This window comes from Canis lupus, chromosome X, assembly GCF_011100685.1.
Source record: "Canis lupus familiaris isolate Mischka breed German Shepherd chromosome X, alternate assembly UU_Cfam_GSD_1.0, whole genome shotgun sequence".
Taxonomy (NCBI): domain Eukaryota; kingdom Metazoa; phylum Chordata; class Mammalia; order Carnivora; family Canidae; genus Canis; species Canis lupus.
Window position 1 is genome coordinate 48,991,391 of NC_049260.1, and position 25,684 is coordinate 49,017,074.

The 25,684-nt window shown below is 41.5% G+C and overlaps 1 protein-coding gene, 1 non-coding gene and 1 pseudogene across 10 annotated transcripts in view; 2 read left to right on the plus strand and 1 right to left on the minus strand.

The window, feature by feature from the left end:
- The window catches only part of ARHGEF9 (Cdc42 guanine nucleotide exchange factor 9), a 212,052-nt gene that overhangs the window by 158,155 nt on the left and 28,213 nt on the right, over nucleotides 1-25,684 (minus strand). For 2 of the 9 annotated variants that reach the window (XM_038587557.1, XM_038587549.1), the window contains exon 1: nucleotides 16,588-17,420. The exons of 3 other annotated variants lie outside the window; for them this stretch is intronic. In XM_038587557.1, coding sequence (XP_038443485.1) covers nucleotides 16,588-16,596 — 9 coding nt within the window. In that variant the 5' untranslated portion in view covers nucleotides 16,597-17,420. Of the gene's footprint in view, nucleotides 1-6,415; nucleotides 6,435-16,583; nucleotides 17,421-25,684 lie in introns of those variants that run through there. 4 more of the 9 variants (XM_038587556.1, XM_038587548.1, XM_038587550.1 and 1 more) reach the window with 3 other exon arrangements.
- Nucleotides 52-861, plus strand: OR6C86P (olfactory receptor family 6 subfamily C member 86, pseudogene; annotated as a pseudogene).
- On the plus strand, nucleotides 11,510-11,648 carry LOC119868688. The gene has a single exon (XR_005386652.1). It is a non-coding gene; the product is annotated as a U4 spliceosomal RNA (small nuclear RNA).

A 25,684-nucleotide genomic window follows, 5' to 3' on the forward strand; every position in this document is an offset into this window, starting at 1 on the left:
CTTGACGGGATGAGCACTGGATATTATGCTATATGTTGGCAAATTGAACTCTAATAAAAAAATATACAAAAAAAAAGAAAAACTACACCATAACAACATTCATTCTCCTGGGACTGACAGATGACCCTAAGCTACAAGTTCTGATTGTATTCTATTTCTCACCTACACACTGAATGTAACTGGAAATCTGACCATCATCATACTCACTTTTGTGGATCTTCACCTTAAAACACCCATGTACCATTTTTTACAAAATGTTTCCTTCCTAGAGATCTCATTCACAACTGCCTGTATTCCCAGGTACTTGTATAACATAGCAACAGGTAACAAGGTCATCACCTATAATGCTTGTGTCATCCAAGTGTTTTTTATTGACTTCTTTGCTGTGACAGAATTTTTTCTGCTGGTTGCCATGTCCTATGACTGCTATGTGGCCATTTGCAAGCCCCTGCATTATATAACCATCATGAGCAGCAGAGTCTGCAGAATTCATATTTTTTGCTGTTGGTTGGCTGGATTGTTGGTCATAATCTTCCCAGTTATTCTGGGGCTAAATCTGAAATTCTATGACTCCAATTTCATTGATCATTCTCTCTGTGATGCTGCTCCCCTCCTGAAGATATCATGTTCGGACACATGGCCCATGGAACAGGCTGTTTTAATCTGTGCTGTGCTGACCCTCAGTTTGACCCTTATGTGTGTAATTCTATCTTATATTATCAAAACAATTTTAGGATTTCCATCTATTCAGCAGAGAAAAAAGAAAAAAGGCCTTTTCTACCTGTTCTTCCCACATGATTGTGGTTTCCATCACCTATGGCACATGCATGTTCATTTATATGAATCCTACAACAAAAGAAGTGGCTATTAATAAAGTGGTTTCACTACTGAAAGAAAGAAGAAAGAAAGAAAGAAAGAAAGAAAGAAAGAAAGAAAGAAAGAAAGAAAGAAAGAAAAAGAAAGAAAGAGAAAACAAGCCTAGACAAAGGAATTCACTCAACTATCCCAGGAGAAGAGGCCAGAAGAGAACCTAGATCTTCCAACTCACAGTACAAAAAATGTTTTTCTTCTAATCAAAAAAATGGCTGAGTGCTTCTATGTGTCAGAGGTAAATCTAAGTTTTTACATATACTAACTTATTTGATCCCCATTTTGAAAATGAAGAAACCAAGGTGTGAAGAGATGAAGTGATTGCTGAAGGTCACAGAGAGCCAGAATGAAAACCCAAATAATTTGACTTTGGAACCAGTGCTCTTGGGCTGCCTGGGTGGCTCAGTGGTTGAGCGTCTGCCTTTAGCTTAGGGCGTGATCCTGGGGTCCTGGATCAAGTTCCACATCAAGTTCCCTGCAGGGAGCCAGTTTCTCCCTCTGCCTGTGTCTCTCTCTGCCTCTCTCTGTGTCTCTCATGAGTAAATAAGTAAAATCTTTAAAAAAAAAAAAAAAAAAGAACCAGTGCTCTTAATCTCTGCTCTCCACAGCACATCCTCATGCCCCACAGGATCAAAGAACCTCCATGATATAGCAAGGCATATAACAGTGTATATATTACCATAAAAAGAGAAAAGTGAATATATACAGATATGCTTATATATCCATAGAACATTTCTGTGGAAGGACTCCCTGGATGCCTATGCAGAGGAAGCCAATGGTTGGAGGGAAGGGGCAGGAGGGAAGTATTTCACTGTGTACCCACTTATATCTTTTAGATTTTGATCATGTGAATGTATTTTTTACTCAAAAATAAAATAATAAAAAAAATGGGTTGGGCAAAGCTATGCTGGGATCACTCTTACCCTTACAGATGCTTTTCAATGCTGGGCCAAACTTTTCCCAGAAATCAAGTTTGCAACATTTAGGTGATCATATAGTTTTGGCTAGGAAAAACTAGGAAAAGCAAGGTCAGACCTATACCTATACCTGCCATCTGCCAGAGGAAGCAACTTGGAATGGCAATTCTGACCCTGACCACTTTGGGAGGAAGAGCCACCTCTTCCTCCCAAAAATGAAGAACAGAAGGTGTCTCTCATTTTTTCTCTGGTTTCCCCACTCTAGAAACTGTCTAATCCCCCAGAAAAGACAATACCATAGTCATCCAATAGGTTTTAGCATCACAAGTGAAAAACAACACTTTCAGTTAAGCTCCCTAAGCCAATCAGGGGGCCATAAGAAAATAAGTAGTGGCAGGACAGATGAAGAAGGACACAAAAGGCCATCTTCCCCAGTGTCTAACACCCAATGCATGAGCTCCACAAATTATTCCATATCCTTCCTCTCACCACTAAGTCTCAATGTATCTCTCCAGGGCTCAGAAAGGCAAAAATAAACAAGCTAGAAAGGCTCCAGGAAATCTGGCCCACCTCAAGAGTCTGTGGTGTACAAGGAAGAACACACAAAGTGAGAAAAAGTCAGCTCAGCTGAGATTTAATCTACATCAAGGCCAGGTGAGAATCAGCCAAGATGTTCTCAAGGGACTCTCCCAGCTTTGGTTCTTGGATTTCCTCTATCTTATCCCTCAAGAATTGGTAAAATACTCCACAGATCAAGGCCCTCAAACATTTTCTCAGATAACCTTTTGACCTAAACCCTTACGCAGGTCAGCCACACAAAGCTTCTATACCCAGGAAGCTACGAGAAGGTGGAGGTAGCCAAGGTGGATCAAGTGTTTTCAGGGACCCTTCTGAAGTAGCTTAAGTGGGCAGAACAATTCCCTCTTACAATATAGCTTAGAATCTTCAATGCTTCACCGCTTCCAACATACAAGAGACGAGTAGGATGTGAGCTGCCGTAGAAAGGATGAAAGGTCAGTCAGTGTGCCTCTCATGGGCAAGCAGGGCACTGCTGGGAAGGGTAGGCCCCAAGTAGCACCCCATTTTCTTGCTATGTGTCAGAGATAAACCTAAGTTTTTAATACATATTAACTTAAGCTGCCACCAGCAGCATCCTTTGGCACTGTAATTCTGGCTAGTAACTTGGGACTATAGAAGGAACACTGAACAGATCTGAAAGCATGGTTTCTAATCCTGAATCCACCACTGCCTATTCCTATATCCTCAGGCTGGTCCCTCCCTTCTCTGGACCTCAGTATCCCCAACCCTAAAGTGGAGCCAACACTGATTAAAAAGAAGAGTAGAGGGAAGGAGTGAGAAATAAAGCAAAGACAAGCTCCTGAATTACCTCTAAACTATCTGTAATAATGACCTGGATGGATTCTTAACAATCCAAACAGGAGCAACACATTTTACAAGGCATGTTCCACATCCTTTGCCATAATGAATTCTTGCACCCAAGAATCCTAAGATTTACATGTAAGCCCATTTTACAGACCAGACAACTGAGCCTTAGAACTTTGCCGACAATGTATAGGAGGAAAAACCTGAACTTGAGCTACATATTGTAGTTCCTGACCCACTCCCTTAAACAAAGCAGGTGAAATGACCCTGAGCATAAAATGAAATAATATACTCTCTCAGGGTCAGAACTGCCATTCCAAGTTGCTTCCTCTGGCAGGTGGCAGGTATAGGTGGTCTGACCTTGCTTTTCCTAGTTTAGGAAGAAGTACTTGCTCCTGATGTTCTCCACTTTTCCTTACTGCCTATAGGGTTCCTGAGGAGCCAAAACTATATGATCACCTAAATGTTGCAAACCTGATTTCTGGGAAAAGTTTGGCCCAGCATTGAAAGGCATCTGTAAGGGTAAGAGTGATCCCAGCATAGCTTTGCCCAACCCGATACCATGAGGTTTCCTTCCCATGACTCACTTTTCTTTCTATGGCTACTGTGATAGGAGTCAGGCCTGGTTGTTCATGGGCATTGACACTAGATTAAGGATGGGGGTACAACTTTGTGGGTGAAGAATAAGTATATCTGCAAAGCATTTTCTCAACTCTTAGTCTATATGAGTCTTGCAAGCATCTGAGGGATATACTGGCTATTTTGCCCATAGATCAAATAAGACCAAGACAGAGGAGGGAAACCTGACTGAGGTAGACCCTAAGCTGCAGAATAGTAAATGAATTCATGTTTCTTGATCTTAAGTCCAAAGTTGAGAAATGAGCATAAGCCTGTCACAGTCAACAGTATCCTGCCCAAGAAGCTCTGAGGATACTGCTTTGAAGTCTGCCACAGCAGACCTGGCACACTGTAACCACCTGTTTCACTGCTTCATGCCCTTCAATCCAGACCCAGTCTAGGGTTTTCTCTTTCCAGTTCCAGCCTTTGGTTACTAAAGGCCAGAAAGGCCTCCCCAGGACATCCTGACCTGGTTTCCAGCTTGAGAACCTCTAAAAATAGCAGGTCCTCATTAGTGGGGCCAGATGGCTCAAGCTGTTATGGCCTAGGGGTAGGGCTGTGGTCATTAAGAAAGTGGCTATTCAAGAGGCCTGAGGTGATCTCTGAAAATGGTTCACTATTCTTTTGACCCAGAAAACCCTACAAAATCATGCAAAGCAAGAGGTTCAAATATTTGTGTTCACTTCAAGAACACACATGAAACTGCCCAGGCCATCAAGGGTATGCATATCTGAAAAGTCACCAAGTATCTGAAGGATGCCACTCACTACAGTGATTGAGTTGGTAGGTGGGTCCAGGTCAAACAGAGAGGCTGGACACAGGGCCAGTGGCCCAAAAAGAGTACTGAATTTTAACTGCACATGCTTAAAAATGCAGAGAGTAATGCTGAACTTAAGGGCTTAGATGCAGATTCTCTGGTCATTGAGCATACCTAGGTAAACAACCCCCCTCAAGATGTGGCATAGAAATTATAGGGCTCACAGTCAGATTAACCCATACATGAGCTTTCCATGACACATTGAGATGATCCTTACTGAAAAAGAGAAGATTGTTCTTAAACCAGAAGAAGAGGTTGCACAGAAGAAAAAGATATCCCGGAAGAAATGGAAGAAACAAAAACTTATGGTCTGAGAGTAAATAGTAAATTCTGCATAAAATAAATGCAAATAAAAGTTTTAAAAAAAGAATGTGGTTGTTCTCTCTACCCACCACTGACTCAGGAGAAGTTGGGCCTCTGCACTCCCCTTATGCATCCCACCACTTCCTCTCACATCATCCCACCCATAACTTAGATATACTTGCTCTGGTGTAAATTGTTACTTTACTCCCAAGAAAAAATGAAGTTTAATATTCAGTTACTTTAGGTTTTCTAGGACATTATTCATAATTATATTATTCCATGATGGTTTGTAAGTAGATTGGGGGATAGAGGAGCAGGCTCAAGTTTTCTTAATTGATCAGTAACAATTTATCTTCTCTGTTCTTCTCCATCTGCTTATTAGCTCAACATCTGAGGGCTTAGTTATAAATTTTTTTTTTTGCCTTGAAGAGCCTGCTATAACACATGCCATCTTGTTCATTTTATTCCTGAGCTCACTGCCCTCTGAAGCCTGATTTCAGGGATAAAGGAAAGGAAAGCCAGAGCAAACTGATAAAGGCCTATCAGATGAGGCCAGTGCCCTTTGTGCCCAGTTGGAAAGCTGGGACAGTAAGTTGGTCCTAAGGGTCAGCATATGTTCTGGATCAGAGTGTGTCCCACAGGGATGTGTACCACAGGTGTGTTCAAATGTGTCTCATAGGGAGAGGGTGGTTTGTCCAAGTAAGTCCTTAAAAGTGCATCTCAGGGATAGAGTGTATGTCTTGGGAGTAGAACATATCTGAATGTGCATCTCAGCATGCCCTATGTGTATTTGGGTGTGTAGTTGTGTTTTATATGCATGCATGTATGTCCACACATACAAATTTACATAAGAACGCATCATGTTTGTCTTTGTGTGTATACCATGCCTGTATGGAGTATGTCCAAGTGTGAGTATATCCCATGGTTAACTAAACGTGTATGCTCCAAGCATGTCAGTGTGAAAGTGTACTCCACACGTGTATTCCATATACCTCCCAAATATACCTCACAGAAAGAAAACCTCCAAACTGAACATGAAGGACCATAGCATCTATGGCCACACTTCTGCATTTGGCAAGGCCTCTCATGCATCCCTGGATGATATAATTTTTGAGTGGACGTACCATAGGCCAAATAGATGTATCTGAATTGCCAATTAGTTCAATGCCAACCTAGCCAGAATTATCTAGTGGCATCTATCTGGTTTTATCTGCTACTGACTAGCTTTTATAATAAGACCTAGATAGAATCAAAGTGCAAAAGGCATCTTTAGAACAATCTCCTTGCCCAAGACCACTTGGTATAGGTGGATTGATAACAGTTAACTACATGCTAAGCTCTTCCTTGCACACCTCTGCTTTTAAGAGGAGCACTGATCTGAGTCAATATGAGCAATTCTCTGAGTTTCAATTTCCTTAGCCATAAAATGGGACATAATCCTGGCCTTGCTCACTTTATACGGTTGTGGAGACAGGACAATGTGGCAGGACTATACAATAGCTCTTACCTTCTTGCTCTGCCCCCTGGAGCAACAAGAATCTTCCAAACAAAATGATGCAGACAATGTGAAGAGTGTTTATTTGTTCTAAGTAGGTCGTTTGCGAGAAGCCTACAATTTCTAAAACAAATCTTAATCATATCATGAGAACCCACTCCTGCTCATCACAAATCCTAGCCAAGGACTTAAGGGCCAAGAATTGACTTTTAATTGCCAAGTGCCTAGATGGTTCTGATTTGATGGACTTGAGAAGGCACTAAATAAAAACACAGTTAATTCTGGCTTTCTTCCAAGCTCCTCTTTTAGTTTTGCAGGAGACAGGGAGAGAGAAAGCCAGTCTGCTATTCATAGCAATATGTGTGTGGCCTAGTGGGGGAGATGGAGCTGAGGGTAAATAAAAGAAAGCTTCCTATAAAAAAAATTCCAGCTATCCACCAAGGACCTAAGACATGTGCCAGGTCATAGGACTTTTATACTTTTAAGTGAGGGAAGTAAAATAGAGTCCTTCATGCTGTGATGGAGAAATAAGGCAAAAATACAATGGTATTTGTTCAAGGTCACCCAGTAACTAAGTTCATCTTTGTAAGCCCCTCTTAATTTATGTGCATGTCTTTCATTAACAAACCTTTAAAAAGGACCTACTGAGTGTCAGTTCCCTCCATTATAGCAGTCACACAGATTTCTGCCCCAGAGAGTTCTCAGGGATTTTCAGCACCAATTAACAGAAAAAAAAACTAACTCAAAGAATCTAAGTACCTTGTCCAAGGACACAGAGCTAAAATATGACAGTTTACTAGTTCAGTCACCCTTTGCTTCCCATCACACCACACAGGTTTCCCTCACCATCCCTGAAAGTCAAGAGCAGCTTGTAAGTCACAGGCCCAGAAACTCACATCCTTGCTAGGCAACGTTCTAGTTCCAGTACTACTACAAACATACTGTGTTTCCTTGGGCAAGTCCCTTCTCTTTCTGGGCCTAGTTTTCCAGCTTCCACAATGAGGGAATTAGATTCAGAACAGCTGCAATACTCCTTTTCTAGAAGATACAGCTGTCTGGAATGACTTTAAATGGCACTAGAACTTCCAGAGTTTGAACCCAGATCAGTTACATGATAACTCTTTGAGCCTCATTTTTCTCATCTGTAAAATGATAATCCCTGCCTTTCCAACTTCACAGGGCCACAGAGATCAAGCAAGATAATTTGTAAAACCCAATGATCAGTGTATGACAATGTTCAAGAGGGAGAGTCAAGAATCAAGTGAGCATCACTAGCTCCAGTTGCCTTTCTCTAAATCCAAGCACAGAAAGTGTCTATGTGCATTCTGTGCAATAAATCTTCCTGAGCCCTCCTGTGCAGTTCAACCTAGATTCTTAAGACAAACACCTCGCTGGTTGCAAGATCCAAAAGAAATTAAGAAGTCCTTCTACTCCCTTTGGGCCCTAAGCATAATTTTGCCTTTGTTCTGAGCCCTCCCTTTATACTAGGTCTACCACAGCCTCTCCTAGGGATGCCTGGCTCCCCCCTGCCTGCCTCTTTCTCAATGCCAAAGCACCCACTACTGCCCAGCCCTCCTGCCAACCAGAAGGGTTCACAGAGGGAGGAGGAAGGAAGAGAGTGGGTGGAGGAGAGGCTGTGGGAGGTACAGCTAAAAGTAGCTGCTGTTTTTAGACACCACATTCTGAGGGGGTGGAGGGTGGGCTCTTAGCACATCCTTCCTGCAGCCAGCTGGGCATGGAGGTGCATGGCTCCCCCTCCTCTAATGAAGGCAGGCAGGCAGAGACCAGAGCTGCCAGAACTAGTCCCAGAGCTGGCTATGGATATGCAGTGCTGGCCTCTTCTGGGCCCTGAGGGTGGATGGTTGCACAGAACAGGGCTGCATCTAGGGCTCCCCTGCTCAGGAGAACTAATGTTGTCTGCGGGAAATTCTATGATTCCTCGTTCCTCATCTCACTGCCTGGTACCCCAAGGGCTACTGACAGGCCTGCTCTCCTCCAGGAGGTTATATAATACTACTGTTTTCCCAGTTTCTCTGTCAGCTTGCTTTCTCCAGCCAGATTTGAGAGGTTATTCAGGTCTCTGATCCAGCCAAAAGAGCCCTGAGCCAGCACCCTATAACAGAGGTAGCAGGTTACAGAGGATAAAGGCTTGATTTGAGGAGTCAGGAACCCATGCCCATCACTGAAACCTTGGACAAGTCCCTTTTCCCTTCAGTGCCTTAGTTTTCTCACTTATAAAATAGGAAATAGAAAAGGGAAAGGGAGGCATGTTGCAGATCTCCAAGGCATTCTGAAAGAACCCTCTCCACCCCACCAAAGCTGTCCTATCTTCCAAGCAGTCTGTCTCTCACTGGGCAGGGCCATCCCTACTCTCTTAATCCCAATTCCCCTAGTAACTAAGGTCTGCACTGGCAAGATGATTACCTCAAGACTCTGTCTTCCACCTCTGGCCCTAGGCCCATTTCAACCATATTAGTTCTGCTTTTTCCTGTTCTATATAGAAGTTTCTGGCTCAAATTTCATTTGAGAACATGGTTATTCTGTTGAATCCACTCCTCATTAAATCCACTCTTGAACTTACCTTCTAAGCTTCCTCCTGAGTTTCCCTCTATATTAGTGGAACCCTTTCAGTTCTGAGTCATGACCGCATTATGACCAGGGTCCACTATGCAGACTAAGCTAGAAGAAGTGCAGGATGTGGTATCAAGAGTCCTGGGTTCTAGGTCAAGATCTACCACTTCCTGAACTGTGTGATCTTGAGTAAAACACTTAATCTTTTATCTATAAGAGGCAGTTCAGGAAGCTTAGAAGAAAGGGGGAAAGGGCCAACCTGGAGGAAAAGGAAATATTAAGGGAAGGATGTGTTTGAGGTAAGTTCTTTCTTGCCCTTATCATTCTTCTGTGCTAGTTTCCCCCTGACAAAAATTGGCCATTTGGTCTTTGAGCATCAAGGTCAAGAGTTGGTAGCAGAGAAGAGGGCAAGTTATGCATCTATAGCAGAGACATAGTGTATGGAAGGCAGACCTTCAGTAGGAAATAAAAACACTGGAAATGGCCTTAGAACCCCTGGATGCCAGGCATAGCTATAGCTCTGTTCCAACCTTGCTGCCAGAACTTGATCAAGGCCCTTCCCCACTAGGCCTCAGTTTCCGTGTCATTATAATGAGGAGTGGATTCAACATAAGAACAGAGCCAAATACAATTAGGAAGGCAAGTCTATTACCCCCAAAATTACCTTATATATTCCAAGTCTGCTAAAAGGGATCTTTGGATTACCTGCCGGTTTTGAATAAAAATATTCTTAATCATTTTGATAATTTTTATTAATTACAAAGTAAGCATATGTCATTAGAGCCAGAAGAAATCTGTGAAGCTATCTAATCCTCCTAGCCTTATTTGCAGATGAGGAATCCAAATTTTAGAGGGGAGAAGTAATTTACCCAAGGTCACCCAGCAAATGAACAGAATCTCCCCCACTATTATAGCAAATGCACAGGGACTTTTTCCTGAATGGTTCAAACCATCTCATGGCTGACAATTTTAAACCCAAAAAGGTCCCCAGACCTCTTTGGGGTTGAGTCCTTTTCAGACTGGGTACGAGTCCCTCAAATTTGTCAAGGCCCCCACAATCCTAGAATAAAATCTCACCATCTGCAAAGTCTGCCTATTCACATGTGTGATAAGCTAGATTCAGGCTGATCTGACATTTCCTTTCAACATAGCAGTCATTCTCATCCCTGGATGTTTTCCTGTCACCTCACAGAGCTTTTAAAAAATATTGATGCCAAGGCCTCATCAGATCTCCCCAAGAGATTCTGTGAATTGTTAGTATTGTTAACTTCTCAGGTGATTCCAATGTGTAGCCAAGGTTGAGAACCACTGGTTAATAGAAACAATTCCGCCAACAAAGGGAAACATGCACAAACATTTTCTTGAACTTTTTGAAAACCAATTATATTGTTTTAAAGCTACATCTATGATGTCCTGTTTTTCCAAAAAGGGGAAAACAAACTGATGGTACACAGAATCTACAGTTGTGTGCACTAGCCCTCAGCAAATCCTGGGCCCAGTTAAGAAACACAGTTTAAAAAAAAAAAAAGAAAAGAAACATATAGTTTCTGGGTACTGAAAAAAAATAGGGAATTCTGGAGCCTGCAATAGGATTTACCAGGATTAACATGCCAACTGGACTCATACTCCTTTTTCTGATGAGGTCATTGGTTTGGTAGATGATTACTATTAACCTAGTATACACTTGATGTCTACAGAGCATACAGCAAATCTCTCATGCCACATTATCCTCATTAACACATCAGTAGGATAAATGATGGTAAAATCCAGTGGATTCTGCACTTGCTGACCAGATATATACAAAATTAACACTGTAACTCCAAGACGGGACTCTGGTGAAATTAACTCCAACATATTGAACATTTTTTTGGATCAATAATTCAGATTATACTTATTCAGTTTCCAAACAATGCAATGCTAGAAGAAACTGCTAATTTGTTTCATGGCATAAAGAAAAAGTAATTAACCCTCCCCCCCAAAAAAAAACATGAATAGGCCAACCAAATGAAATAAAGTTTAACTGATGCAATACTAGAAGGGACTGTTAATTTGTTGCACAGTATAAAGAAAAAAATTTAAAGCCCATAAGAAGTTAGAATTGACTAACCAAACAAAATAAAATTTAATGAATATGGCTCAAAAAAACCAATTCCACAACAGAATAGAAGCCTGGACTAGACAGCAAAGCGTTTCAGCCTATAGTCCAAAAAGGTAATATAGTGGTTCTTAATGCTGACTGCATGACTCTGGGGAGCCTTAAATTTTTAATTTAGGGGGGGAAAAAGCTGCCAGGGACCTATCCTACACCAATTAAATCAGAATTTCTCAGAGTGTGGACCTGGTATGGATATTTAAAAACCCCCCAACTGATCTGAATGTTCAGGGAGGGTTGAGAACCAGTAGAAGGCAACATTATTAGATATTTCACAGACAGATCAAAGTCCCTTTGTACTTGTACTTAATCCTGATCAAGTAGCCCCTGGAGTAGCATAATCAGTTCTGGGCAGCATATTTTTAAAGAAATATAGAAAAATAAGCTTTGCGCAGTGGCAGTATCGTAGCCAATGAGGTTTATCCGAGGCGCGATTATTGCTAATAGAAATATAGAAAAATAAGAGTACTTTGAAAGGAAAGACAATTGTATGAAAACTGCAATTCCTTCAAAACATTCTGTATTTTAGGCTTCACCAATACACACTGCCTTTCTCTTTAAAGATCCCAAATATTGAGTTTTCATAAGACTAAAGGGAACTCTTTGATATATATTCAAGATTAAAAAAAACATTTTACTGAATATGGAATTCTGTGCAAAATTGCTATAAGAATGAAAAGTATGAAAAAGAACTAAAAATGTGAGTAAGCTGAGGAAGCTAGTATGACTTCAGAAGTGACTCACACACCTCCCTCTCCACCTGACTTCATTCAGCTTCACACTAGCTGGGAATGATCAACTCTGACTCTCCCCACTCTCCATTTGAAAGGCAGATCTAAGTCCATCCCACCAAAGTCTCTGACCTTTATTTACCTCATCTGTAAAGCAGGAAATAACAATCATCCCTATACACTTCACAAGGCTGATGTGATGCACAAAATTTAGAAAAGATGTGAACTTGCTATGTAAGCTCCACAGACCCATGCACTGACAAGGGATTACTAGTACTATCATTACTGGACTGTATCCCAAGTCTTCTCTATCCTCTAGGCCCTTTTCCCTTAATAGCCATATTGTGCTTTGGTGCCAGGGCAAAGCATGTTTAACTAAATGTTCTTGAGAGCTAGACCCACCTAATGACAGGAGACACGCTGGGCAGATATCAGAAGAACTAGCTTTGATCAATGATTCTTAGAAAGCCAGAGCCTCAGTTTGCCTAGAACAAGTTGCAGAACTAGAACTAAGAGCTAGAGAGTATAAGATTCCTTGCATCCATCCCACTTCTTGGGGCAAAGCTGCTAGGGCTGGATCCAGAAGCTTTGTGTAAGATCTTCTGAGGACATAGTTAATTTGGGAGAATAGTTTCAATTCTCAATTATGTCCTTCTCCAGAGCAAACACTCCACAAGCCTAAGGGAGCAGGGGCCACAATAACAGACAAAGGCCAGGAAGACATGGCTTGGCTCCATTCCTGCAACTGTGAGACTGTGCTCTCTAGTCATAGCCAGGCACTCTCAATCTGGGCCTCACCACAGGGCAGAAGAGGTTCACTGGGATCTCTCAACTCCCTAAAAACTTAATCACCCACACAAGTGAATGAGACAATCAGCCAAGGCCCAAGACCTGTTCACCAGGCCCACAATCAAAATGGCCTTCCTAATTTGCCCAGCCTTCCCATTTGGAAACTACTCAGAGACCACTGACATAGAAACAAAATCCCCCAAATTCCACACTGCAGTCTGCCTGGGCAGGGTTCCCTAAGCCACAAACAAAATTGGGGCAAACTAGGCAACTGCTTCCTACCCCCACCAATGGGGGGAAAGCACTGCTCAGTTTATTCCCACTATACTATCCCTTCACCTCCTCCCTGCCTCAGCCAAAAGTCAGAGTGAAAAAAATATTTTTCAGGGTCTACAGACTTCTTTGCACTAAAGCTGGACTGTGAAATGATTCAGTCAATCTTAAGAAGCCGTTTGGAGGAAAGGAGAAAGGAATTTGAACCCAGGAATTTTCCAATAAACAGTCCCCATGGCTGGAATGAGGCTAGGCTCTGTATGCCTTCTGTGGATATGTTTTCTAGGCACTTGCAGGCAATGAGGCTCTTGCTTTTTCTTTGTCCGCTTCCCCAAAAGCATCTCTCCAAGTCTTTATAGGCTCCAGCGCCCTTTCTCCAGAGGCCTTCGTGCCTGGGCCTTTAAAGGGTGGGCTCTGGAGCTCGGCAGGAGCTGAGTGACGTAGGAGGTTGCTAGGATACTGATAAAGGGCTGTTCTTGAATCCCCAGGAGGAGAGCTGGGAGGGAAAATTTCTGAGCTGGAATTTTGTCCTAAAAGCAAAAGCTTATCCATTATCCAAGGAGGTCAGAGAGGAGGAAAGGAAGCTAGAAACTTGGGAAAAGTTGGGACACTCAGAGATGAAAAGTCCTCTTCTCTTCCCACTCCTCCTTCTCCCACCACCCGCCCACTTTGAGCAGGCTAGAGGAGGCTGTTATCAGAGGGGAGAATAAATGAAGAAAGGAGAGGGAAGAATAAAATGTTAAAATGTAGAAGGTTCCTTCCACTCCTCTGGGATGCATTTTTCATTTTCTCCCACTCTTTTCTTTTTGCATATCCTCACAAGTCTGAAGGAGAAATGCCAAACCTTTAGGATTCACACAAGTAAAAAGTCACACTGCCAACTTTGGTTCTCTACTTCCCAAACTCCCTTTTAGCTGCTCTTGGGTGGCCTGCCATCTGGCTAGCAACATCCCCTTATTTACCTATAGATAAGTTAATTTGAAAAATGTTTACCCATTTTGTCAGTTAAATTACTGATGGAAAGGCTCAGTCAAGCAACCCCTTTAGCCTAAGGGGTTGTGCGGTGGGGGCAAAGTATTGTAGGGAAAATACCCATCCATTCTGGTGCCAGTCAAATCTTTATAGGCTCTAGCACAAGGAGGCCATTCAGAACTATGGAACACTCAATGCATGCCCTGCTGCTTTTCCTCATTCTTAGCACAACCAACCCCTACCCACATTCAAGAGTGTGCACCCTCTCCTCTCCACACATATGGAAGGGTGTGCATACACACCCACAAACATACTGCCACATATCCTACACACATACATTTCCAAAGTTTCTCTGCCAAGGGTCTGTCAGGCACTCAGAGACGAAGGTTGTGGCATTTCATGACACTACTTTGCCACAAACCTGGCTCAAAGACTAGCCTTAGAGAACCCTTGTCCCCTTAAGGGGAAAAAAAAGCAAAAAGCATTCCATTGTTGTAGTCCAGTTTTCTTCCCACATAGCTAGATAAAAAAAAAATCTCTTAGGTACAATTTAAATTTCTCCAGATACCAGCAACCAGGTATTCTTCCCCCTCCCCATCACTCATTGATTAATATTTAATTTTCTTTTTTTACTTGTTCTTTCCAGTTCATCTCCCTCTGATTTCAAGTGCCTATGGGCTCCCAAAATCATTGAATGCAATAACCTGGAGGTCACCTAGTCCAACCATCCCCAAGTGCCAATGTTATAGGGAACCCCAAACACATTGAGAAGGAAAAAAATGCCCAAGGTAAAATAACTACTCAAAAGAGAGAACCCAAGTATGTAGCTGATCAGCCTAGATATTTTCTAGTCCAACATGTCTCTAAACAAAGTGCCCAACCAAAATAAAAGCTTACTTTATAGAATATCTCTGGAGGTAAGGGTATGTAGTGGGACGGGGGAATCACAAGATTCTCTTTGCAAAGAAACAAGTTCAGTTCAATCCAGCCCCACTCCCAACAAAAGAACCAAAGAGTAAATAACAAGAATCAATACCACCAAACTTCCCAGATCATGCTTATACCATGGTACCAACAGAATTAAAAAAAAAAAAAAAAAGTCTTTAAGTCTTTTACCCACACAGAGCCAAGAGCACACCCTGGGGCTCAAAACCTCTTCTGAGGCCATTAAATAATCCTCTCTGGGTTCTGAGATCAGGACAATTTCAAGAGCTCCCTTCACAGTTCCCTTCCCTTCATAATCATTTCCAAAGAAACTGAACAACAGGACATGGAACTTGACAGCACAATGCAGGCAGATTTGTACATCACACATGAGCAGCCACCCACACGGGTGTAGGGGAAACATGCATGTAGACTGTATGCACCTGATTCATTGCTACATGGGCCAGAAACAGCACTATTTCAAGTCAGGTAAACACAGAATGAGAATACCTGCCAATTAGCGGATGGGGGTAGGGGGATAATAAATATCATGCACATTGGCAGCAGAGATAATCTTTTCCTGGCTTTTCCAAAGGCGCTTTCTCAGCAAAAAGAGAAAAATAAAAATAATAGCAATAGCAATAGCAATAATGACAGCAACCACCACCACTACCATCTAATACAGACAAGCAAATATATGTCAAAATTGAATGTTGTTTCTAAATCATGTTTTCCCCAGCTCTCATCCCATTCCATCCAGATTTTGGGGGGGATGTGGGGAGGAGTGCTCAAAACTCTTAATTTAGCATGATACATACTTTCATTTTATTATGGAAATCTTTCAATTAGAGAGACCTCTGATCTTTAAAGAACAAGGAAGCAAACAAAACCCACCACTTTCTCATTAGCACTAGCAAATTCTATTTTAAATGCAGTTCAGGAACATCATTGCAAATAAGATTATCCAAAAGAGGCATATACAAATACTATTATTCCCAAGGTGGGTAAAGAGTTAGCTTTTGTTGTTTGTTAGAGGACACAGAGAGAAAATCCACAAACTCAAATCCAGGGGTACAATCTTCTTTGGGAAAAGGAACCCAAACAGCTCTTGTCAGTGTCTCGTCTTGCCAATTCATAAAGATCAGAGAAGGCTTCTATGTCTCAGTCCATAATTCCAAAGAAACTGACATTTAATGCCTTAAGAAATGTTTTTAAAGGTGGCTTCTTTCCAAATTGGAAACTATGAATTGAACCATGGACAGCACATTGAGTCAAAGGACAATCACCAACTGCCAGCTCAATTCACCCCACTATATCACTTCTCAAATTCTCACTTCTCATTAGAAACTAAAGAACCATTTTCCCTAAACTCATTCTTTGTATCAATTTTTTTCCTCTTAACATTCAATGTAGGACTGTCTTTCCTAAAATGTCAAAAATCCATCACACTCTTCCCACAACAACCCTTGTCCAAAAACAAACCCAAATTCACTCCCGATGGCAAGAGAAAATTTTTGACAAAAATTTCCTGATGGAATTTAAAGGTAGCTTTCAAGAAAATGAATTGACAAAACACAAACAGCAAGGCCACTGTTAAGGATGCAGATCTTGCTCCATGAACGTCACATAGATGGAGAATGCACACACATGCAGACTTAAATAGAATGCATTTCTTCATCAACAATTTTACTCAAGCAATAAGCAACTACATTCACAGGCATATTTAAAAGACAAGACATGACAAAAGATTTAGGGAGAGATAATATACCAACGTCATACATATCACAGCGAGGCCATGTTGAAGCTCAAAACGTTTTCCCCCCTGAGTAAAAATTCTTGCTCTTTCCCTTTCTTTCCCTGTCTCTGTCTCTTTTTTATTCTCGGTGGTCTCGGGATGAAATCAAAGCGAGAGTTCGCAACAGCTCAGGAAGCTGGACTCCATTCAGCGCGTTCCCAGGAAAAACATGAGTATGACATTGACAAGCAGGAGGACTACAATCACGGCAAAAACAACTACAGTTTGCACATCCAGGGTCATGGTGCAATGCAGAACACTGTAGTGTTCCAAGTGGGGGGCCGGCAGATTGGGAGATGTCAGTCTCTGTTCTGTCAGACTGTCCATACAGCCACCATGCTAGAAAGGAGAGGAGGAAGTCTGAGGGTTGGGGAAGGGCTGGGTTTGGCGCCCGAGTTTGGTATGGGGTGGGGGGATGGGGACAGGGGAGATTGCTTTCTCCCTCCTCAGGATTAAGCTGATCTTTCTTCCCTAGCTGAGAAATCTTAGCTCGCGCTGAAGTCAGCAGAGTCCAGCATTCTCTCTCGGGCGCCAAGGAAAAGGCAAAATTCTGGCTTTCAAAGGGAAAGGCGGGAGGAACCAGTGCGAGGTTCTCCGGCGCGGGCTCGGTTGTCTGTCCGGACGTGCGTCTGTCCACCTGCCTGGCTACAGGTCAGTCTCGGTCTCCCCTACACCCTCTAGGTCGCTCGCTTTCCTAGCCCCTTCGTTTTTCTAGCCTGCTAGCTTGCTTGTTCTCTCCGCGGGGGTCCCAGCTACCAGCCTCTCATTTAAATCCTGCCTCGCTGGCTCTCTCCCTCTCCTCTCCCCACCCCCCAGCCTGTAGGCGGTGTTTTTATTCACCTAGTGACTGTGGGCGCCTGCGTGGGGCGCGGCCGGAGCTGCTGACAGTTCCCTCGGCCAATAGCTGATGCTGTAGTCGCGCGTTTACTCGCTGGGTGGGGCGGGACTTCAGCTGGCGTGCTAGCGCCGTCAGCCAATCAGAGAACTAAAGCTTCCCCTGCCCCCGACCCACTAGCGCGAGGTAATGATGGCTGGCTCTAACGTAGGTGTGGGGAGCTTGTTGGGAGTGGGTTGACAGAGACACTGGGAGAGGAAAAGGGAGGGTGCGCACAGAAGTGGGAGGAAAGGAAAGGGCGTGGCAAGGAGGGAGGGACGGAGGAATAAAGGGAAGACTATGGAAAGCAGGGGAAAAGAGAAGGAAAAAAGGGAAGGATGGAGATGAGATAGGGGTAGGTGAAGAATGAGAAGGATGAAGGAAAATAAGGGAAAAAAGGTTGAAGAAGAGGGACAAGGAATGGGAAAAAAGGGATAGGTAGGTGGGGAGGAGCCATGCCTTAGCACCCAGTTTTTTTGGAGTCTGGGCCAAGGAGGAAGCAAAGGTTTCTTTGGCCACTCCCTAAGTATTTTCAGGCAACTCATAATTAGCTATACACACACGTTCAAAAAACCATTGCTGTCACAGAACCACAAGGAAAGACTACAAGTTATCCAAAATCCAATTCTGTTTGGCTTTCTCTGAGACCCCTGTACTTGCAGGTCAATTTCCTTTCCTTTTTATGGTTTCTTTAGACTATGACTGTTTGCATTCTTCAACAAACTGGGTACTATGAAGAGAAGCCAACTTCGCAGTTGAAACAGCCTCTACAAAACTTGTAATATGCTTGAAATCACTGCTGTACTCTGTATCTTGACCCTGTGTCTGGAACTAGGGAAAAAGCCCTGGACTAGAAGACAGAAAGGTTTCAGATTTATTTCCAGCCCTACTTCAAGCTTGCTTTATGACTTTCAGCAACTCCTTTCCCCTCTCTTAGCCTCCATCTCCCTTCTGTCACATGAGGACTTAGACCTACTTGAAAATTCAGTGAAACCTCTGAAACCTCACCTCAGAAAAAATATATGCAATTTCAACAGGCTTCAGGGCCCTCAAAAACCCAAGACTCCCTTATACAGATCTCTAAGGGCCCATCTTCCTCTTACATCCTAGGACTGTAGAAGTGAACAGATAGATATTTGTGGAGGGAGGCAGAAAATAGATTAGCCAGGAATAGAACAAATTAAATTCTGGAACTCCTAGAATACCATAGACTCTAAGAGGAATGAGAATTGCTATTTATTCTCTAGAAATAGTTGAGGCTAGAACAGTCACCCATCTTAACTAGATGACTCAAAATTCTGAATGAATGCAGGTCATAAACAAAATGGCTCCTAGCCCTACAAGACAGAATAAAACCCAAAGAAGTCCCAACTTCAAAGTTTTGGGTTTATAACACCATCTATGAATGACTCATGCCAAAACAAACATAAAACCCTGAATCAGATCAAGCTTCTAGATCAATTATCAATTTACGGAACACACAGAGGACAGAAAAACATATTAAACTGCATATTAAACTGCATATGGAGATAGAGAAAAAAATAAAATACAGGACCAACAACCTGGATTTTTAACAAATAAACAAAAATGTGACTCAGGTGGAACTTTGTGTGTGTGTCTGTGTGCTTGTGCACACACACATTTGTGATATTCATGAAACAACTGGAAATTTGAACAGACTGAACACTTAATAGGAATAACTATTAATTGCTTAGCTGTCATAACTATATTGTGGCAAAGTTTAACAAAATGGGGGCAATAGGAGTAATCTTTGTGACCTTGAATTTGGCAATGGTTTCTTAGATATGACATGAAAAACACAAGCAACAACAACAAAATATATAAATTGGACTTCATCAACATTAAAAACTTTTGTCCTTCAGGGGATCCCTGGGTGGCTCAGCAGTTTAGCACCTGCCTTCAGCCCAGGCTGTGATCCTGGAGTCCCGGGATCGAGTCCCACATCGGGCTCCCTGCATGAAGCCTGCTTCTCCCTCTGCCTGTGTCTCTGCCTCTCTCTCTCTCTCTCTCTGTCTCTAATGAATAAATAAAATATTTTTAAAAAAATTTTGTGCTTCAAAGGATACTATCCAAAGTATGAAAAGACAACCCACAGAATGGAAGAAAACATTTGGAAATTACATATCTGATAAGAAATTTGTACCTAGAATATATAAAAAGCTCTTACAAATCAATTATAAAAAGAAGAATAACCCAGTTAAAAAGTTGGCAAAGGTTCTCAATAACATTTTCCAAAGAAATGGTCAATAAGCACAGGGAAAGATGCTCAACATATTAGCCATCAGAAGAATGCAAATCAAATGCAGGAAATGCAAATGCAGGATATTTACTATAACAATATTTGTAATAAGATACCCCAAGAATGGTTATAATAAAAAAGCTGGATGTGGAGAAATCAGAACCATCATAATACTGCTGGTCAAAATGCAAAATGTTGAAGCCACTTTGGAAAACAGTCTGGTAGTTCCTCAAAAAGTTAAGCATAGGGTTACTATTCCACTTCTATGTATATACTTAAGAGAAGTGAAAAAAAATGTCCACACAAAATCTTGTGCATGAACATTCATAATAGCATTACTCACAATAGCCAAAAGATGGAAAAAACTCAAATGTCCATCAACTGGTGAATGGATTAACAAATGTGGTATAGTCATATGATGGAATATTATTCAGCCATAAAAAGGACTGGAGTACTATTATTGCAACAATATAGATGAACTTTGAAAATATTGTAAGTAAAAAAGCCAGACACAAAAGACTTTTGTATGATGCCATTTATATGAAATGTCCATATAATTATAGTTTAATGAGGCTTTTGTTTCATTTATATATAAATATAAATGTGCTAGACTGTGATGTCAAATTTATTTTTTAAAGATTTTATTTATTAGACAGCACAAGTTGGGAGAGGGTCAGGGGGAAAGGGAGAAGCAGACTACCCACTGAGCATGGAGCCCAACATGGGGCTCAATTCCAGGACTCTGAGATCATAACCTGAGCCCAAGTCAGATGCTTAACCAACTGAGCCCCCCAAGGGCCCCATAAGATGAATTTCTTATAGCAGGTAATGTCTAAATAATTTGAAAGCTTCTCTGCTAGATTATGTTAAGACACGTACTAGTGATCAGGACAGTACCATATCGTAAGCAACTAGACTCTTTCTTCTTGCCTTTGTTCCTTTTTTTTAAGGTTTTATTTGAATTCCAGTTCATTAATGTATACTGTAATATTAGTTTCAGCTGTACAATATAGCGATTAAACACTTCCATACATCACAGAGTGCTCATCACAAGTTCACTCCTTATTCCCCATCACATACTTAACCTGTCCCCCCACCCACCACCCCTCCCCTCTGGTGACCCTTGGTTTATTCCACATAGTTAAGGTTGGGTTCCTGGTTTGCCTCTCTCTCTTTTTTTCCCTTTGTTCACTGTTTCTTAAATTCCACATGTGAATGAAAATATATGGTATTTGTTTTTCTCTGACTCAATTTGCTTAACAAAATATATCACATTATATCACATCTTTATCCATTCATCAGTCAATGGACACAGGCTATTTCCATAATTTGGCTATTGTAGATAATGCTGCTATAAACATTGGGGTGCATGTTTCCCTTTGGATTAGCATTTTTGTATTCTTTGGGTAAATACCTAGTAGTGCAATTGCTGGATTGTAGGGTAATTCTATTTTTAACTTTTTGAGGAATCTCCATACTGTTTTCGGTAGTGGCTGCACCAGTTTGTATTCCTACCAACAGACCAAGAGGTTTCCTCTTTCTCCACATCCTTGCCAACACTTATTGTTTCTTGTTCTCCTTGCCTTTGAAAGTGCAGTTGTATCCTATCTCCACTTCATTGTCTACTGACTCTTCAATCCACTGCAGCCTGGCTTTCACTCACATCATCTCATACAAAACTAGAATTTCTCGTGAATATAAACAAATAACCAACTTGTTACTAAATGGCATGGCTAATTTTCCATTTTTATTTTCCCTGACTTCTCTCCCTCTTGATTCCATTAATGCCTTTCTCCTTTCTGAAATGCTCCCTTTGCCATGACAACACCATCCACATGACCTGTCTGGTTATATAATCTTTACTTCCTGTCTGGGTTCTTCTTCATTCAGTCACTGATGATGAACCATGATCTCTCAGGGTTCTTCTAATCTCAGTCCCCTTTTCTTCGCATTCCGCACTTGCATTGAATGGTGGACCCATCCATTCCCAAAGTTTGAATTATCACCTACATTACACACTGGTGCACCTCCTTTCAACAAAGTACTGAACACCAGAGGGAACAAAGCCATTGCCTGCATACAGCTAACAATTCTTTGCTGATGAGTCCCAGGTAGCTCTCTTGAATTCCAGAGATGATTCTCCAACTGCCTTCTGGATATCTCTTCCTGAATATGTCACAAGAACCTCAAATTTAATAAGTCTAGAATTGAAATCTCCCATCCCTGCCAGCTTCCTCTTTCCCCGGAGTTTCCTGTCTTGTAAGAACGTCTCCTTGCAAAAAAAAAAAAAAAAAAAAAAAAAAAAAAAAACCTAGTAGATATCCCTAAGTCTTGCTTCTCATTCATCTTGCTTCTGGCCAAGCAGTCCTCTAAGTCCTGGTAATTCTCTTCCTCTTTAATCTCTCTCATGTGTCCTTCCTCTGTCTCCCTGCTACTTGTATTTTTAATCAGTTCCTCATCATCTCTGATTCCATTAACATCCATTACTTGGTCTCTTGTGCTGCTCTCTCCCCCCAGTTCAGCCTCTACTCTCCTGCCCAAATTATCAAAAACAGTTCTACTCTTATCAATCCTATGGTGGATACTGTAGTTTGGTTGCTTAGGATCCATGCCACCCTCCTTCTAGCCTTCCTTTCTATATTGCTGAAAAGCTTAAAACCAAAAACCTACAACAGCCTGTCATTTCTCAGGCTCCTTTGCATCCAGCGTTCTGGATGTGATTTATTTCTGGTAATCATATGCACTCACACAATATTTGGAAGTAGGTAATGACGCAAAAGTCATATTTCTGCTGCTTCTGTTGGCAAGCAGTGATGGAGATTTTAGGGTTTTCTGCAGCCATGTTACTTTTCCATAGGCCCCAGTGTCTGGTCACTGGCCTTGTGTATTTGAGGAACCAGAGAATGGGATGATTTGATTTTATTTTGTTTGTTTTTGTTTTTATCTTCACTTTTTCTCAGTGAGGATCTAGAAGGCATAATGATACTCTAGTCAATAGTTAAGGCAGTGGCAAATTCTTGATTCCTAGACTTCAGATAAGGTGATGTTTCCAAAGCCCCTGATGCCTCACCTTGCTGTTTATGGCACAGAAAACATCTTCCCTGGTATTCTGGGAGTTATTCCTAGAAGCCTAGCCTAAAGGTTGCCCCTGCCACCCTTCTACCAATTTTAGAAGCACCTGATTTTCTGTATTAGGACTCTTTCTGCTGAGAATAACTAGAATTATTTAATTTCTGCAGCTGAAACCTGACTTACATAACTTCTTTGCTTAAAGGCCTTCCATAGCTCCCAACTGCCTTTATGACAAATTCTGAACCTTGCCAATCTGGTGTCTTTTTGTCTTTCTAACCTCAGCTTTCATCAATGCCCTCTCATTCTCCACTCTCCAGCTAGCTAAACAGAGTCTACCATAGTTCTCATAACTATCAGGTTCTCTTGCCTTGAGAGCTACACAACTGCTGCTATCCTTCCCCAGCCCCCATCTCACAACTCAACTCAAATGCCATCTCCTCCAGAAGACTTTCTCTGATATTCTTCTTTCAAAATTATTCTGTATCATACAGGATCCTGCATTTTACCCTCTTAGAACATTTATTAAACTGTATTGTAATTTTTTTTCTTGTTTGTATCCTGCACTGGACTTTGGACCACTCCTGTCTTGTTCACTGCTTTCTCTCCCAAGCCCAGCACACTGCCTAACACTTAGCAGATGCTTAATAAACATTTGCTAAATGCACGGATGTCTTCTTCATCCACTTGTTTCCACTCAGAGAATCATATCTTCCAAGAATATAAAGTAAGACATGATGAGATCGCAGAGAAAATCTAGTCTAAACACTTAGGTTCTAGGTTAGAAAACTGAGCCCAGAGAATGGAAGCAACATACCCAAGGTTACACAGCTAATTTCTGGCAAAGTAGAAACCAAAATCCTTATTTCTTGAATCTCAAAAGTACTTTTGAGAGATTTCAGACCATTGTACATGACACTTGATCCCAGCTCCATCCATGTGCAGTTAGCATTCTGAATGAAGTGACCACCCAATGCTGCTCATAATTAAAAAAATAAAAAGACGAGTCTCCCGTATTTCAAGCAGCAGCATCCCCACCCCATAGCCAACTCTTCTGATGACAAGTACTAAGAAATCAGAGAATTTGGGGTATAGCAAAATCCTACTTCCATCCTTCAATCCCTCCTGCAATATCCCCACTAAATAATTATCCAGTCTAAACTCTAACACCAACAGCAATGAAGAGGTTCTTCTCTCCTAAGACAGTCCATTCATCTCTGGGACAATCTCAGTTGGCAGAAAGTTCTTGCATCTCTTTGAGCCAGATGTTATCACCACTTCTACCACAACCACTGATGAGAAGCTAATCATTCCATGTAAATGCTGGTCTGGAATGTAAATGCTCCAAAACTCACACTGAAATTACTATAAGCACCCAGTATATTTCTCAAGATCTAAAGATCATTCATTAGATAATAATGAACACTTATAAAGGAGGGCGGGGGGTGGGGGTGAATGGGTGACGGGCACGAGCGGGGGGCACTTGACGGGATGAGCACTGGGTGTTATTCTGTATGTTGGCAAATTGAACACCAATAAAAAATAAATTTATTATTTAAAGAAAATGAAAGTGGTTACTCTATACCAGGCACTATTCTAAACCCTTTACATATATTAACTCTTAATTCTCACAAAAACCCTATGAGATAGATACTATTTATTGTTCTTATTTTATAGATGAGGGAACTGAGCCACAGTGGTTAAATAACTTGCCCAAAGTCATATAGCTGGTCAATGGTTGAGCCAGATGAAAACTCAGGCAGTCTGACTCTAAAGCCTATACACTTAGACACTGTGCTTTATAAATGCCACTAAATAATACATGTCCTATCTTCCCATAGCATCTGACAAGATGTCTCCTGGGTCACAGGAATAAACCATTTCAGTGTTCTGATCTGAATCCCAGTGGTCTACCTCCAAAGATCTCTAAGTCTTAAATCTTTGCCTTATCTCAGGGAAAAGCCAATGCCTAGTTGTCTTTTGCCTCTCATGGTTCAAATGGTTCCCAAAGTCACACCTCTTCTAGGAATCATAACCAAGGAAAGTTCCATATTTTATCCTGACCCCTCTGCTATTCACTTATTGCCATTCAGCTCCCCCCCAGTCCCCTGATAATCCCCAATGCTTGCCACAGACAGTCTGAAGATATTGAATCCTGTATGCTCATTGTTTGGGCCAGTTATATGACTAAATACTCTTGCATATTTGTGCATGTCCACTCTATTTAAGAGAATTAGCTTCACTGCTCCTCCAAAATCAGTTAAATGTAATAAACACTTATTCTTTTTTCATTATTATTAATTTGTTTTTATTAAGTAAATTCTGCCCCAGTGTGGGGCTCAAACTCATGACCCTGAGATCAAGAGTTGCATGCACTACTGAGCCAGCCAGGTGCCCCAAGAAGCACTTATTCTGATAGCAGATGGGGTATAGAGATGCTCTTAGGAAGCTTATAGTCTAGTGGTAGACATAGTCACAAACACACATAATTTGCATTTCATACAGTAAAGTGTCCTAAGCATAATCAAATAATGAATAAAATTGTTGATGGCTATAGAATTAATCATATAATTTAATACTCAAAAAGGGAATAAAAGTCATCTTCTCCCAACCTCCCTACATAGGAATCCTCTCTATATTTTGTGATGAGGTAGGGGGAATGGAAGAAGAAGGAGGAAACACCTACTTTGGGCACACATGGTGCTAGGACTTTCAACATACCATTTTATTTAATCCTCCCCAGAAGTCTGAAAAGAAGGAATTGTTATCACTATTTTAAAGAGTAAGAAACTAAGGTTCAGAATATTTATATCAATTACCCTTAGCCATACAGGTAAGATATATTTTCAAAGCCTACTGGCTCTGATGAGT